At 35.2% G+C, this 17,980-nt stretch overlaps 1 protein-coding gene across 1 annotated transcript; it reads left to right on the top strand.

Moving 5' to 3' along the window:
• The first annotated feature begins 11,407 nt into the window (after nucleotides 1-11,407).
• Nucleotides 11,408-11,961, top strand: LOC133784243 (uncharacterized). The gene has a single exon (XM_062223677.1). It carries the CDS (start codon nucleotides 11,613-11,615, stop codon nucleotides 11,871-11,873), a length of 261 nt encoding a protein of 86 aa, XP_062079661.1. The 5' UTR covers nucleotides 11,408-11,612; the 3' UTR covers nucleotides 11,874-11,961.
• The last annotated feature ends 6,019 nt before the right edge of the window (nucleotides 11,962-17,980 follow it).

The raw sequence follows: 17,980 nt of genomic DNA, 5'->3' as shown, positions 1-17,980 counted from the left end.
GTCAACCACGTGTGATAAATCCCTACCATGTCATCAGCAGCCATTTTTTGGGTAAACACCAAAGTTAAATGAAACTAAAACCTAATTTCTAGACTAAATATACATTCTTTGTCAAAAAACTAAATTTACATTCAAATTTAAATAAAATCATATGCATCTTCTTTCTTTTACAAAAAAATTATAAGAAAATGTATTTATCTAAATTATATAAGAATAATTAGCATTTTTGCCCCCTGAACTTATAACACTACTAGATCGTGTCCCCTAAAATATACGACCTGTTAAAAACTTCACTTGAATTATATCATTTATGAAAACCTAGTCAATTGTTAGGTTCCATTTCATTTTATCGTTAAAATGGTGATGTGGCATTATAAATTATGATATAGTATTATCACGTGTAGAATAATTAACATTTTTATTCTTCGAACTTTGACCATTACCAAATCGTGCCCCTTTTTCTTAGAAAAATTAATTAAAAAATTAAAAATATATATTTTTTATATTAATTCAAACCTAATATATTTTTTAAAAAATAATTAAAAAATTAAAATTAAAATTAAATTAAAACAGTAACATTAAAAAAATTAAATCTTTGTAAAAAATCTTAGTATTAGTTCAAATTTATAATAATTTAGTATATAAAAATCCAAAGTTAAATGAAACTAAAACCTAAATACCAAACTAAATATTCATTTTTTGTCAAAAAACTAAACATACATTCAAATTTAAATCAAATTATACCTATCTTATTTCTTTTACAAAAAAAATATAGGAAAATGAAACGATTGGAGTTGTGCAACTCAAAACCCACCATGAATGAATCGTTTTTTTTTTATTTATAACAAAAATAAATATGTTGGTAATATGAGTCTATTGGATTAATTAAAATTTTATTTATATTTAATTTGTTTATATCATTCATATTTGGTAGTTATTTGATTTTTTAATATCTAGAGTGAATTTTAAAGATTTGATTAGAGTTTAAATGACTTTTATTTAATATTTTAAGATTTAAATTATTTTTATAAGAATTAATACAAACATAGTTTTTTTTTATTTTTAATAAAAATAACACAATTTGGTAGTTATCAAAGTTCAGGAGCAAAAAATACTAATTATTCTACATGTGACATTGACATTGCAATACCACATCAGCATTTAAAAGGAAAAATAGAACGAAAGTTAACAGAATGACTATGTTTTTTAAAATGGAAAAGTTGATGGAGAGTTTTTGACCAGCCGTATATTTTAGGGGGCACGCTTTGGTAGTGTCATAATATGTCTCGGGGGCAAAAATACTAAATATTCATTATATAAATATTGGCATATAATTTTAAACAATAAAATGTATTTCTTTACCCACTTTTCTCACATTTTCTTTAGTATGGCACTTTCTTAAAATTATAATATCAAATTTCATAAATTACAATTATGTAAAATTATAAACATGAATATCCACACACACAAAAATGATCACGTAAAAGGTTGTGATTTTACTAATAATGTATAATAAAATATAGGGGTAGAAAACAAATCAAGTTTCCTTTTATTCATTGTTAATTTTGTACCTAATGAAGACTTAGAAGTGTAATTTTAAAAAAAATTAATGAGATTTTATTTAATATAAAATAATTATATATTTTTAAATACTCAATGTTGTGGTACATAACTCAAAAAATATTATTATAAATTATGCTACATTATTGACAAAGAAAAGATCTATATAACAATAAAAAAAATAGCTTGAATTTTTTGTTCTAGTTATCATAATTTAGTGTTCTAATGTTATTAAACACCATGTGTGATTAAATTATGTGTACTTTTTATATTGATTTATTTCATATTAAATTAAAAACCTTTCAATATTAGATATTATTATCCAAACAAAAATGAAAGTAATTTCTAAGTTGGCTTTCATACCATTTAAAAAAAAAAAAATTGGCTTCCAAAATATTTATATATTTAATGAGTATATAACATTCGCAGTATATCAATATTGAAATTGTTAAGTCCAATAAAATTAACAAAGAAATAAGGTTAAAAATGTCTCACAAACTGTTAATGCTATGCATCAGTATAAGTATAAGTAAAAGAAAAAAGTAAAAAAAAAAAAAAGGAAAAAAGAAGCACATTTCAATTTATTGTATTAAAATCAATAAATTATTTAAAAGTAGTAGAATGTACCAAAAAACTTAACCGGTTGCCAACATTTCTAAAAAATTTACCCTTAAACAAATTTTAGCCATATGATTAAATTTTTTAACTTACCAATTCAATCCAATGGCTTCAAAAGAGTAGAGGGATCACACACCTCAAAAATAGGCGAGGGATTAAATAATTGGCCTTAATTTAATATTAGGAAACAGAACAACAAGGAACGTCACTTGTTTCTAACAAAAAAAATGATTAATATAATTTAATATAGAATTTTCTTCAAAAAAGGAAAAAAAAAGGAAATTCACTTCTTAGAGATTGTACGCATTAAATCATAAAATTAACTATGAATACTTGTAGGGGTCAATGAACATATTTCAAAACAGAGTAACAATGAAAAAGAGACACGTCACTAATATTATTAGCCATAAAATTATATTTATGAGGATTGTTACTTCATAAGAGTAAAAGTAAATGTTATTTGAACATTTGACCCGTAAAACTCGAAAACCTGCAAAGTCCGCTTAACCCGAACTCCAAAATCTAGAATTTTCGGAAAATCCGTTCATTTCGGGTTTATTCCGATCCGAACCCGAAATATGTCGGGTCAGGTTCGGGTTTGAAATTCACTAATGTCGGGTTCGGGTTACCCGACCGAAATTTTAAAATTTTTTTTTGAAAAATCTAAAATTTCTTTTCTTCTTCTTCTCTTTCACTCTCACTCACGCACGGACCCCCCTTCTTCTCAGCAGAGCCGCCTCCCTCCACCACCACCAGCTCTTCTTCTCGCCTCGCCTCCCTCACATTATATCTATCTCTCAAAAACCCAGGAACCGCCTGCCTCCTCTGACTCCATCTCTCACGGTCGTCGGTCACAGCAAGGGTTCAATCTCGTCTCATGTGGCCTCCCCTCTAGCTCCATCTCTCACGGTCGTCGGTCATGGCAAGGGTCCTCCCGTCAAGCGGCCTAGATGTATTTTGTATAATGCTGTGAATGGATATGTTCTTTACTATTTAGAGTTTCTGTATACACTCCCATCTTCATTTTGGATTTAGGAATATTATTAGAACTGTATATTGTATAATGTTAAATGTTTACTGATTTGGGAATGTAATATCTAACTTTTTTTTTTCTTTCTAACCTGGTGATTTAATTGCTCGACTTAAAATATTGACTCAAAGCTTCACTTATAATATTTATGGATTTAATTTAGTACTGTATGATGTTCTGATTTGTGTTTTATTATTTATTTTGAACATGTTTTTGTTTTGTTTTTACTTAATCTCCTTAAAGGTTTATTAAATAGCTTTGAGACTGAACCTGTATATTATAGACTATAAGTTGATTTCATTTATTATAACCTCAAGTATTTTCTAGTATGAAACCAAAAGGAAAGAGCAAGCTTTACTATGATGTACTATGAAAAAAATAGTATTTTTGAAAAATTGGGCTTTTCGGCCCAAAATCCAGCAGACCCAGCTCAACCCGAAACCCAACCCGAAAAAACCCCAAACCCGAGAAATTCGGATCGGTTTCGGTACCTTTTTTCTGCACCCGAAACTCGAAAATCCAACCCGTGTTCACTCCTAGTTTTTTGTGTTAATGATGTTAGCTGCCTGCAGGTGTCATGCATGAATGGTTATACAATTTTAAGTTCATTTAAATGGTGGAAATTTATTAGTAAACAAGAAATGTTGCTTTTTAATTTTGAGGTTTCTCTTATGAAAACATTAAAATGCATTTAATAATTATGCAACTTGGGAATATAACTAAACAAGAACAAAAAAAAAGAATACTAAGTAGGTTAAGGTTGGATCTTCTTCATAGTAATAGTCATTTTGTCCCTCACTTTTTTTTTTAGTTTATCCCAAATCAATATTTTTTTCAATTTTTTTTTAACTTATAGCTAACAAATACATTAATAACATTATTATAAATAATTTATCCCTATTTAATTTTTTCTAACCATTTAATGAATTATGTAATCCAACAAAAAATCACATAATTAACTCCTATAATTTATATGTAAATAAATATATTTTTTGTTATGTAACAATTGAATAAAAGTAAAATTAATTATATGGTAAAATTTATAATAAAAATAAAATTTAAGGGTAAAATTAAAATAATTTTACCATGTATATGATATTTAATGATACATAAAAAGTTTGGAGGTAAATTCATATTAAGAAAAGTAGTCAAGGACTTAAAGGTAAAAGAAGACTATTTTTGCCATTTAAAAGGCATTTGAAGATAATGTCAAAAGTGAGGGGATAAATACATACTACTAAAAGGGGCGACTCTAGCTCTGAGACTGGCTCTTTGATATATATAACATAATGGCCAAGGTATATGACAGTAGAGTGACTCTTCTTGGACAAAATGATGGGGAAATTGGGTTTTCATGATACTTGGGTTCAGAAGGACAACAAATGTATCTCTTCGATGCGGTACTCTCTCCTCATCAATGGGGAAATTAAGGGGTCTTTTTCTCCTTCACGAGGCTTACATCAGGGTGATATGCATTCGCCTTATCTCTTCCTTATTTGTGCCAAGAGTTTGTCCTCTTTGGTACGCAGAGACAGTGTTGTTGGCCCTTTAAAATGGTTGCCTTATGGTAGTAGTGGCCCTATTATCTCTCACCTATTTTTTTGCAGATAGCCTCTTCTTCCTTGAGGCAAACTGCCAAGCAGTAGACAAATTTATGGAGGTATTGGGGATGTATGAGAAAGCCTCTGGGAAAAAAGTAAATTACGCAAAGTCAGTTGCTTGTTTTAGCCCCAATGTTAGTCAAAGTGAGCAGGGTGCACGCGCTTCTTCTCTACGGGTGAATATAGTTCCCTGTCATGAGTGAATTCTGGGACTGTCTTGCTTTGCTCGTAAAGAAAGAAAGAGTCTTTTTCACGGGGATCAAAGATAGAATCTAGAAGAAACTATTTAGCTGGAAGACCAAATTCTTCTCTATGGGAGGGCAAGAAGTCCTTATAAAGATTGTCATCCAAGCTATCTCTTCTTATTTGATGAACTTATTCAAATTACCAATGTCATTGGTATATGAAATCCATACGTTGTGTGCAAGATTTTGGTGGGGTGGTGATAAATTCGAATTGAAATAAAAATTAGAATGAATTACTGATCGATTTTCTGGCTGAGTCGCGGACTATGTCGCTCTCTTTAAGACGTTTCGCGGCTCTGTCCAAAGTGTGAACGGAAGTCTATCAACCATGTTGTCCCCAGGATAAAACAACCTCTGTATACGATTCCTCTCTGCACCGAAAGGCTTCGCTCTTGTACACCCTCAAGCTCAGAGAAATTCGATTATTTCATAAGAGAATATTTTTTCTCAGAAAAAAGATGTGTCTTATCATTTTTTCTGATCTGACTTATGTAAAGAAGTCGATCTGTATAAAATGGTAAGAAAACGTTTTTCAAACGTGGGAGAAAATATCGTGGTCATAGCAGTTAAAACGGATCACGTTTATTGCATCTTAAAAAATCGTTTTAAAAATTAATTAATAAATAAAAAATATTTATTTTATTATTAAATAATTTTTCAACAAAAAATAAAGTATGACACCACACTACCCGCCCGCCAGCTCAACTCGGCTCGGTCGGACAGACGGCAGTGGCGCGCGCGCGTGTGGTGGTTAAGTGTGTGATTCCTGACCTATTCGCACAAAACTGGGTACCCCTTGGAGCACACCCCAATGGATGGCACTTGCATCTTATATACACTCTTAGAAGAGTGTTTCAAATCCATGTGAGACTTTTCCCATATCACACACAATTATAATTTTTCAATTTTTTTAACAATTCATTTTAACTTTCAACAAAAAGTTCCAACAATCCCCCACTTGAATTTTTAAAAATTATTTTCTCAAGCAATATCAGAATCTATAAGATTGTGCATAAACAAATGTATCTTTCAATTTGAACATTTGCGTAGTGAATACGAATTAAATTGTACTAGAGTGACACGTAGTCTTGAACTCTATTTCTAACATCGTACCATGCACCAATCTTTCAAGGGTGTAATAAAAAAGCACGTGCGTTAATGGCCATGCACGTCTATCCCAGTATAGTGAATGCTCTAGAAATTTTGCCCAAAATTCCATAGGAAGCAGCCCCACTTCCACATTCACATAGGTGAGTCTATCAAGAGTACTCATGTAGCTCGGTACTCCACTCCACATAGAGTATAGATCTCATTAAGAGTTTCTATTAACTCATCCTCTCATCACTTCAGGAATTCATGCTTCCATATGCTTTAATGGAAATAGCATGATCAAACTCATATCACTTCAAAACATATTATTATCCATTGAACCTAGTTCTTGGGATCCCCAGTCTTTAGGTTGGGTTACCATCATGAGTGATTCATCATTCTAAGGGAAATAGTCCCATTCCTTTCGATGTTTTATGAACTTTCTCTCTAGCTAATCCTTTCGTCAAAGGATCTGCTAAGTTATCATCAGTGCGTACATGATCCACTCTAATAGCTCCTGTTGAGAGAAACTCTCTAACAGTACTATGCTTACGACGTATCTGTCGTCTCTTACCGTTGTAATAACGGTTCTGAATTTTTGCAATAGCCGCGGTACTATCGCAGTGGATCAACACAGCTGGTATCGGTTTTTCCCATAAAGGGATTTCAGCTAGCAGGCTTCTCAGCCAACCTGCTTCTTCACTAGCTGTAGCTAGTGCTATCATTTCAGACTCCATGGTGGATTGTGCCAAAATAGTCTGTTTCTTAGATTTCCAAGAAACAGCTCCACCAGCTATACTAAAGATATAACCACTTGTTACTTTGGAGTCATCAGACAAAGTGTTCCAGTCTGCATCACTATAAACTTCAAGAACAACTGGAAACTTTTGATAATGTAATCCAAGGTTCATAGTCCTCTTAAGGTATCTCATGACCCTTTCAATAGCATGCCAATGCTCTATACTAGGTCTACTAGTAAACTTGCACAGTAATCCCACAACATATGCAATGTCGGGTCTAGTACAATTAGTGGCATATCGAAGACTGCCAATGATGCTTGCATAGTCAAACTGTCTCACACCGTCACTAGTGTTCTTAAATAACTTAACACTTGGATCATATGGTGTGCAAGCAGGTTTACAGTCAAAGTAATTGTATTTCTTTATAATCTTCTCAATGTAGTGAGATTGATCCAAAGAAATTCCCTTTTCAGACCTAGTAATCTTAATACAAAGGATTACATTCGCTTCTCCAAGGTCTTTCATATCAAAGTTAGCACATAACAAAGATTTCACTGCATTCACAGCATGGATATTCGAACCAAAAATGAGCAAGTCATCCTCATATAGATATATAATAGTGCAAATGTCATTCTCAGATTTATAATAAATGCATTTGTCACTTTCATTCACTTTAAACCCATGTGAGATAACTAAATTGTCAAATTTCTCATGCCATTGCTTAGGTGCATGCTTAAGACCATATAGAGACTTATCCAGTTTACAAACCTTATGTTCCTGGCCATGGATCACAAACCCTTCAGGTTGATCCATATAGATCTCCTCTTCTAATTCACCATTCAAAAAGGTAGTCTTAACATCCATTTGGTGAACAACTAGATTGTGAATGACAGCTAGGGAAATCAAAACTCTAATGGATGTTATTCTTGTAACAGGTGAAAAAGTATCAAAGAAATCTATATTTTCTCTCTACCTAAAACCCTTGGCTACCAAGCGAGCCTTGTACTTATCAACAGTACCATCGGGTTTCAATTTCTTTTTCAAAATCCACTTACAACCTATAGGCTTACAACCAGGAGGTAAATCAACTAAGTGCCATGTATTGTTAGACTCAAGAGAGTCCATTTCATCGTTTATGGCTTCTTGCCAGAGGTCAACATCTAAAGAAGACAAAGCTTCTTGGAGGTTAGCAGGATCCTCCTCTAATGTATAGACATGGAAATCAAAACCATAATCTTTAGCAACTCTAGCTCTCTTACTTCTCCTAGGTTCTAATTCTCTATCCTCAATAAGCTCATTACTCCTAATCATAGGAATGTTGCTAGTAGATGCGCCCCCACTATTTCTCAATTTAAAAGGGAATCTATTTTCATAAAAATCAGCATCATTTGATTCCACAATAACATGCGCATTTAAATCATAGAACCTATATGTTTTATTATTAATTGCATATCCGATAAATACACATTCATAGGCTCTACTTGCTAGCTTAATTCTCTTAGGATCAGGAATACGAAGATAAGCCAAACAACCCCACGTTCTAAAATAAGACAGATTAGGTTGCCTATTTTTCAAGATCGCTTATGGTGAAACTTTGCTCTTAGACTTAGGAACTCTATTCAACACATAACAAACAGTCAAAAGAATTTCTCCCCACCAATGAGATGCAGCACCAGAATTCAATAAAATAGCCACAATAGATTCAGTAAAAGTTCGATTCTTCCTTTCAGCTTTACCGTTCATTTCAGGTGAATATGGTGCAGTGGTTTCGTGTACAATGCCATGTGAATTATAAAACTCAATAAACATGCTTGAATCATATTCAATTCCTCTATCACTACGAAACCTTTTAATTTTCTTATTGAATTGATTCTCAATTTCAGTTACAAATAATTTGAACATGTCAAGCGCATCACTTTTATTTTTCATTAAGTACACATAAGTAAAGTCAGAACAATCATCAATAAAAGTGATGAAAAAACGTTTACCATTCCTAGTTAATGTTCCATCAAGTTCACAAATATCTTAATGAATTAAATCTAAAGGCTCAGATTCTCTAGTAACTGATTTATGTGGTGTCTTAGTTATTTTTGCTTGACTACAAAAATCACATTTTTCAAAATCGTTACCTGACACTTTAGGAAGTAAACCAATGTTACTCATGTTCTTAATAATACGCTTATTAACATGACAAAGTCTAGCATACCAAACATTAAAATCACACAACACATAAGCAGAGGGAGAAACTTTATTGAGTTCAACATTTAACTTAAACATGCCATCAGTAGCATAACCCTTCCCAACAAAAATACCATTCTTAGTGATGGTGTACAAATTAGCCCCAATAGTTTGAGTAAACCCAGCCTTATTAAGCAGAAAACCCGAAACCAGATTCTTTCTCATCTCAGGAGTATGCATTACATCTTTCAGTAATAAAGTCTTTCCTGAGGTAAACTTAAGCTCCACATTCCCAATCCCAGCAACAATAGTGGTGTGAGAATCTCCCAACAACATTATCTTATCATCAGCAGCAGTGTTTGTTTTAAACATAGCATGATCATAACAGACATGGCGTGAAGCGCCAGTGTCTACTCACCACCCATATGATCCACCAATAAGGTTGATATCAGAAATCATAGCTATAAAAGCTTCTTCAGTCAAGTTAGCCTGCGGAGTAGTGCTTGGCTTGTTTGTACACTTGTGTGCCATATGACTTGGCTTGTTACAGTTGTAACAAAGGAATTGTCCAGAGTCATTATGTTTAGGTGGAGGTTAATGCCTTCAAGGTTGGTTCCTGTTATGGTTCCGACTTTGATTATTGTTTCGAGGAGTATTCTGGTTGTTGCGGTTGGAATTTGAATTTGAGTTGCGGTTCTGATTCTTAAAATTTTTGCCATTAGGCTTCTGAACCGCAGGTGTGGACTTCTTGGGGTTGCTGTTAGAGACAACAAGCACCACTTCTTTCTGGTCTTGTTTCCTTGCTTCCTCCTCGATACGAAGGCAGGTGATCAAACTCTCTAAGGAAAATTCCTTAGTCTTATGCTTGAGAACAATTTTAAAATCCTTCTAGGAAGGAGGTAATTTGTCAATTAAAACAGTAACTTGAAATTGTTCATCAAGGGTCATACCTTCTGAGATAATCTCATGTGCGATTTTCTGAATTTCGTGAGATTGGGCCTCCACAGATTTATCGTCCACCATTTGATACTTCAAGTAGCGACTGACAGTGCATTTTTTAGTCCCCGCCTCTTCTGTATCATATTTCTTTTGCAGCGCCTCCCAAATTTCCTTTGCTGACTTGCTGACTTGTCTGTAAGAATAAAATTCTTACAGAGGAAATCGTTTTCAACCCAGGAGTTCAATTCCTTCTGTTGCTTCTCGCATTCAGTCTCTTTGTCGTTGTCGGTCGAAGGTTCAGAGACGACCGGCTTCAGAGCAGTGAGGACAAACGCAACCTTCTTCATGGTCAGATAAAAGAACATCATTTGTTTCCAATGCTTAAAATGCAAACCCTCAAAACGAAATGGCTTGTTAATATCAGTAGAGGCAGAACCAGAAAAATCATCGGTAGTAGCCATAGCAGAACAAAACGTCTTTAAATTGATAAATCCGAATTGAAATAAAAATTGGAACGAATTACCGATCGATTTTCTAGATGAGTCGTGGACTATGTCGCTCTCTTTAAGACGTTTCGCGGCTCTTCCCAAAGTGTGCACGGCAGTCTATCAACCACGCCATTCCCAAGATAAAATAGCCTATGTATATGATTCCTCTATGCACCGAAAGGCTTCGCTCTTGTATACCCTCAAGCTCAGAGAAATTTAATTATTTCAGAAGAGAATATTTTTTTCTCAGAAAAAAGATGTGTCTTATCATTTTTTCTAATAAGACACCACCTATTCGCACAAAACTGGGTACCCCTTAGGGCACACCCCAATGGATGGTACTTGCATCTTATATACACTCTTAGAAAAGTGTTTCCCATATCACACACAATTATACTTTTTCAATTTTTTTAACAATTCATTTTAACTTTTAACAAAAAGTTCCAACAGGTGGAGATGAGGAGAGAAGGAAAATGCACTGGTGTTCTTGGTAAAAATTATGTTGGCACAAATCTGATTAAGGACTGGGGTTCAAAATTGTCTCCCTTTTCAATCAGAGCATGTTGGCAAAACAGGCCTAGTAACATACTACTAACAAAAAAAAAGTCAAAATGACTAATTGTTCTTTTCTTTTCGTTTACATATTTCTTAATTTGGCATTCTTGTTTCATTTAATAAACTCTATTAATTAATTAATAATAATAAAGAAAACCGGGTTCCAACTTCCTAGAACTACCCTTTAAATAATTATAGGGACACTCAAGTGAAGTGACGATATATAATGGTTGCTTTATTCTATTGGAAAGTACTTGCCTATTTCACATAATAATATTATTAATAAAGCAAATGGTTTTTTTTTTTTGTCAAAAAAGAAGAAGCAAATGGTATTTTGCACCCAAAAAAACCAGAGGTTTCTCCCAAGCTGCTGGTAAAACTGTCTCTAGTTTTTGCCTTAAGTCTTACCCCTTTACCAAACCTCATCTCTATCTCTCTATATAAGAACAACATAAGTACTTATTTAACTCAACTCAACACAACACATCGCAACAAAACAAATTACTCATAATTTTTTGTTCACTGAGAACTTTCCCACCTTTACAAAGAAATATTTCAAAGAAGGCAATATGAGTTCAACAAGCAGAGCCTGGATTGCTGCAGCAAGTATTGGAGTAGTGGAAGCTTTGAAAGACCAAGGTGTCTGTAGATGGAATTCTGCTTTGAGATCCATACAACATCACACAAAGGCCAATCTCAGAGCCTATTCTCAGGCCAAGAAAATCCCAGCTCAGTATTCTAATAACAAGTTCAAAGATGAAAAATGGAAGCAATCTGAGGAATCTCTTAGAACTGTCATGTACTTGAGCTGTTGGGGTCCCAATAACTGAGGCCCCTATGAATTTTTGTAATATAGTTTCCCATTTTTAAGTGAAATATATATATGTATTTAATTTAATTGCTCTCTTTCCTTTCGAAGATTTTGCATCAAACACTACTATTAAAGTATCTTACTCAGTTACTCTTGTCAACAAAACCAAGCTAAAAAGAAACTAGACTATGGTTTGTGATCATATCTCAAAACAGAGGAACTTGATTAGTCATAACACTTGATAACAAAGAAATGACTTAAGAAGAGAAGAGAAGGGATACTTTTACTTCAAAGTTGTTTAATTTTCCAAATCAAGCAAGGCTTGAATTGCGTTGCTTAAATCATTAAACGGTAATATTAAACAAGGCTAAACAAAAAAGAAACATTAGCAAAATAATGACTTTTATTTAATTAAGGTGCTTATCGGCGGGTGTCCAATGATTTGAGGCCTATCTTATTTAATTTAATTAGTAATTCAACTAATTCAATCCAATTAATTTGACTCAGCCAATTCAATCTAATTTAATTATATATTAAATTAGATCAATTTTATCCATAAAAAATATGTGTCCTACTTATTTATTGGATTGAATTAGTTCCATAAAATAGTTTTGGGCCTTTATTTGAAAAAAAAATTAATATTTTAAGCCGACAATTCAAATATACTTTTCACTTGTTACAATAACAAATAATAAAGAGGAAATTTCATGAGATATAAGATTTATTTTGTAAAACTTTGATAAATATGATTTTTTTTTCCCTTAAGTTATGTTTGGCATAATTTATTTGTTTACTATTTTATGGGATTTTTCTCCATATTTTTGTAATTTTATTAAAATATACCATATATTTAATATAAAACTTCAGTATTGATTTTTTTAATTACTTTTAGGATATTTTTATTACTAATTTTTTTTAATTATATTTAGGTTAATAATTCTTCTATAGGGGCTTCACTTTAAGCCCTGTCGCTAGGGCTCTCAGTGTTTCTCGACCCGTGAACAGTTTTCAGCGCGATTTTTTTTTATGACCGTGTATATTGTAGCTATTTAGAACATCCTGCAAATTTTCAAAAAATTCTGAATAGTTTACAGTACCGAAAACTAGGTTCAAACATGTTGTTTTCCATGCGCATAAAAAAAAATTAGTCACGCGTGCAACAACATATTTGAACCTAGTTTTTAGTACTGTAAACTATTCAGAATTTTCTGAAAATTTACAGGATGCTCTAAATAGCTACAATATACATGGTCATAAAAAAAATCGCACCAAAAACTATTCACGGGTTGAGAACACTGAGAGCTTAAATTGAAGCCCCTATAGGAGAATTTCCCTATATATATATACAATTATTGTATACTAAAACCATATAATTTCTTCCATCATATATATTGTTATTATTATTTTTATATGTATATATATAAGATTATAAAAGAGTACACATTTCTACATATACATATATGGATATATTATTATTATTATTATTATTATTATTATTATTATTATGTTGCTTTTATATATACATTCAAGTATGGGGTGATGAGATTGGCTTTCACTAATTGTGGTGATGATGATGATGATGATGATGTTAGGGTTACGTTCATTATACATATGTATGTTTTGGATTATTGTTAGACATGTATATATGACATTTAATTTCATTTTAAATAATAATCAGTTACCACTACAAAAATAAATTTGGATTTTTTAGTAATGTGGTGGTAACCGATTACCACTATCAATTTTCCATGGCAAGTACTCGAGTGAATTGTAACTGGTTATTGACAGATTTGGAAAGAACAAAACAGATCATAATATAACCAGTAAATAAGAAGAAGAAGGTAACTGGTTACCCCTATCAAAATAATTGATTGATAACTAGTTATTAAGCAAAACCTAGAAAAAAAAAACTTAAAAATAAAAAATGTATCTAAGAAGTAGAAGAAGTAGAAGGTGGTAACTGGTTACCCCTATCAAAATAACAATTAATTGACAACTGGTTACTTAGCCAAATCTTAAAAAAAAAAACATCTAAAAAATAAAATCAGAAATGAAAATAACCAAGAAGAAGAAGAAGATCGAAGAAGGTAACTGGTTACTTAGGTAGTTTTATAAAGAAAACTAGATCTGAAAAATAAAATCAGATTTAAAAACAACCATGAAAAATGAGATTAAATAAAGTATTACAACTAGGTCCACAAAAAACTCAGATTTGAAAACAAAACAAAATCGTGGCAGTAACTAGTTACTTAGGAAGTTTTATAAAAAAAACAGATTTAAAAAACAAAATCAGATTTAAAAACTACCATGAAGAAGGAGATTAAATAAGGTAATTGGTTACATCTAGGTCCACAAAAAACTCAGATCTAAAAATGTTGACCCACGATTTAGCCAACTGACACGGAGTCAAAGTATGAATGATATAGACGAATGTAAAGAGAATAACGTAATGACAAAAGTAAAGAAAACACAGTGATTTATAGTGGTTCGGCCCCAGGATCTGGTAATGACCTACGTCCACTTAGAATGATATTGATATGGAATCAAAAGTGTGATCAGAGAACTTGGGTTCAATGAGTTTCAACACTTCTGACCAACGACACAAGTTTACTAGGAGAAATTCTATAATCTCTATGATTCAGAAGAAAAAAAAGAAGGTCCTTTCCCTTGAGCTATATCTTGCTATCTATAGGCTCATGGAGGGTTAAAAAATATTGTTACAGATATTATCCCCTGAATAATGGGATATCCAGAAGATTGCATGAGATAAATTCGGGATTCACAAAGATCTTCCCATAAATGTTGCCTTGCCAGCGGAACCACCGACCAGACTGGTCGTGGGAAAGACAGGCTTGTCCTGCTTCTGCTGTGTCTCCTGGTCGATACTCTAGCAGACGCTTTCCAAGCATTAGCCACGTGTCAAGAGATTATCTGCCACGTCACAAATGCTAATTTATTGGATAACATTTGCCCCCCAAAGTTTATTTACTACGAACAGTAAATAAACTTTGAACGAGCGACTCTTCGGTAACCCTTCCTGACGTGTCAGAACCCTTCGTGTGTTCTTGAAAAAAGCAACCCACTTCTGTCCAATCATGACTTTTCAGTTCCCCAGAAACGATTTCGACGGCCATCACGTTCCCCCATACTTCGAAAAAGGAAAAATAATGATTACACCTTTTTAGTATCAGAGACAAACTTATATAAGACCATCAGAGCCACTTCTTTTCTTTTCACACACGCCATTATTCTGCCAAAAACCCTAAAAACCTGAGCTTTAAACTTCTCCGGCGAACGTTCTCTTGCGCCTTTAACGACTCAGACGGTGGGCTCCTTAATCTCCGAAGATCTCTCTTCCACCTTCATGATCACTATTCTTGGTAAGTTCCTGAAACCCCATTCTCCTAATTTCTCGTGGTGCATGCTTTTTATGGCGTACTGTTTAAGTCTCTCGGCTTCTGGTTTTAGGCGCTTGTAGATAGAATGTTTTGTAGGCAGAGTAGGTTTACGAGTTAGTTTGAAACCCAGGATCATGCTTTTAGGACGTAAAACCGAAGTAACATTTCGATTTTTAAGCTAGTTGAAAAAATAATTTTTTCCGCCCTAAGGGGAGTTGAAAAAAGCTTTTCAGGAAAACTTTTCACTTTCACCCTTTAATCCGTTTTTCGAACTGTTCGCATAGAAAGATTTAGTTTCTTGTTAGAATGCTGTTGTATAAAGGCTTAACTTTTATACTCGACCAGCGTTATTCTAAAAGACCTTCTAAAGTTCTGTAACCTCACCTCCCCATTCTTCTGTTTGAAGATTTTAATGCCAGATTTGTGGGGAGGTGAGAGACCCATCGACGACGACCTCCTCGCCCAGCTGCTCGAGGGAGAAGAACAACCAGTTGATCGTATCCATCTGATACCTTTCTCTCGATCCTATTTCAAAACACATCCTTCCCCTCCAATGGCCCGCTCCAAATCTTCTGGCAAGAAAAGGCCCGAGTCTGAAAGTAACACTACTCCCCCTGCCCAGCCTGATTCGCAGGCTAGGGCTCCCTCGACCAGTGGTCGAGAAAATCTTGTTCCTGACCCTAATATCCAAACTAGGGCTCGCCCTCGTCATCGCAATCCGCCTGATGTCGAGTGGTATACTCCCCCAGCCAGTTCAGTGACCATCCAAATGGTTGCTAACTGCTTCAGGAAATTCCCCCTCACGGGGGTAACCATTACACGTCCCACCGCAGACCAGAGGGCTAACCGTCCAGGAGGGGCGAACAGCGCCTGGTCCCGGTATCACATTGAGGCGGGAGCTTATCTCCCTCTTCATCCTTTCTTTGTGGGGTTGGCCAATTATTTCGGCGTCGCTCCCTTTCAAATAACTCCCAACGGATATAGGACGTTAGCCGCACTCTATGTTCTGTACAAACTTAACAAATGGCCAGAACCTTCACCCCACGAGGTCAACTATCTTTTTGACCTCAAGTCCAACCCTCAGCACAACGGGACGGGCTTTTTCCACTTCTGCCACCAGGAAACCGCCGGACGTTCTTGAGTGGTACAACCCATATATCAAACGTGGGGCATTACAACAAGGAGTACTTCTTTACTCCAGACATAACCAGTGACAACTTGGCCTTTGCGAGAGGAGGTATAAACTTGTCTTTGTCTTGGTCGACACTTTAACATAGAGTATTTCCTTTTATTTTCTCTCAAACTTGATCTGTTTTTCAGGCCCTTGGTTACGTCCAACCCCAACACCAAGCATGGTGTTGAGGTCTAACACTCTGGCCAGGATGTCTGATGCAGCAAAATGTGTCAAGACCCTGACACTCGAAAAAAACTTGAGGTCGTCTGGCCCCCTGGCTCCTCGCCATGGAAATAGAGGGCCCGTGGTGGGCGATGCCACTGCCGAGGGGGTTCCCGAGCAGCAACCTCCTGTGCCTCCTCCTAGGAGGAGGCCAACAGGAGTTATATCAGGGAACCCACGGGTAGCCCTTCTGCCGAAAGGCCTTCTGCTCCCCAAGACAAAGGGAAAGAAAAGGCCACAGAGCCTGTTATTGACTTGGGAGAGTCTTCTGATGACAATGGTAACGTTATTTCGCTTTTAAATGGTTTGCCAATTCCCTGTCATATGTTTGATGGGGATGGTAACTTTACATATGCTCCAAATCTAGGGCCAGACTTCTTCATGCCAGAAAATGAGTATATGATTAATAGAGTCAATAGTGTAACGACCAGTAGTTGTAGCTCGGGTATTTACTTTATTATCTTCTTTATGTTGTATTACTTACTTTCACCTTTCTCTTCCCTTACTAACCTCTTGTGTTTACTTTCATGCAGATATGTCGACTCCCAACATCTTCGACATGTATCAGGCCGAGGAAGAAGAAGAAACCCCCCAACTCACACGGAAGCCAAAAAAGAGAACTGGTGAATCCAGTCGGGGCCCTCCAGCCAAGAAAAGTCGATCAGAAGACCCTCCTCAGGGCACGCCAACTGGGCAAAGTCCTGCGCCAACTGGGCGAACTCCTACTCCTCCTCCAGCTCCTTCTGAACAGCAAACTACTCCTGTTCGGCCGAATCCTCCAGCTGCACCTGCCAGGGAGCATCTTTCTCGTGAAGAGGCTCATGGGGCCAGACTTATGAGCCGTGCCATCCGATCCGCCCGGGACCGCCTCAATCGCATTGGTAAAGGCGAGCGTGTTAGGGCCGCAATGGTTCAAGCTGAAGAGCTGCCAGTCGACCAGATCATGAACAGGGCTTTGAACGAAATCTCCAGCATAAGTGCTTCTTTATTCTTTGAGTTTTTAGTTTTTTAGTCTTCGTGATAAGTTCTGACTTCTTTTTCTTTGTGCACAGGCCTTACTTTCTGCCATTACTGCCCGTTCCTGAGCCCAGGCTTACCTCGAGCAGGTCGAGGCAAAAGCCATCGAGAGGTTCCAGGTGAAAGCGGTCGAGGAGTTCTCGGCTGCTGACGCTAAGCATGCTAAGGAGTTAGAGGCGGTGATCCGAGAGAGGGATGCAGCGGTGACTAAGCTGTCCGAGGCTGAAGCTGCGAAGGAAGTAGCGGTCAAGTTGAGGCAAGAGTACTGAGAGATCAACAAAACCCAGCTCCGCGAAATCAAGCATCTGGGGGAGG

The sequence above is a fragment of the Humulus lupulus genome, chromosome 6, assembly GCF_963169125.1.
Source record: "Humulus lupulus chromosome 6, drHumLupu1.1, whole genome shotgun sequence".
Taxonomy (NCBI): Eukaryota; Viridiplantae; Streptophyta; class Magnoliopsida; order Rosales; family Cannabaceae; genus Humulus; species Humulus lupulus.
This window is presented reverse-complemented; position numbering and strand designations above follow the sequence as displayed.

Coding starts and splice junctions, on each gene's coding strand:
- LOC133784243 (XM_062223677.1), top strand. CDS start 11,613: ATGAGTTCAACAAGCAGAGCCTGGATTGCTGCAGCAAGTATTGGAGTA.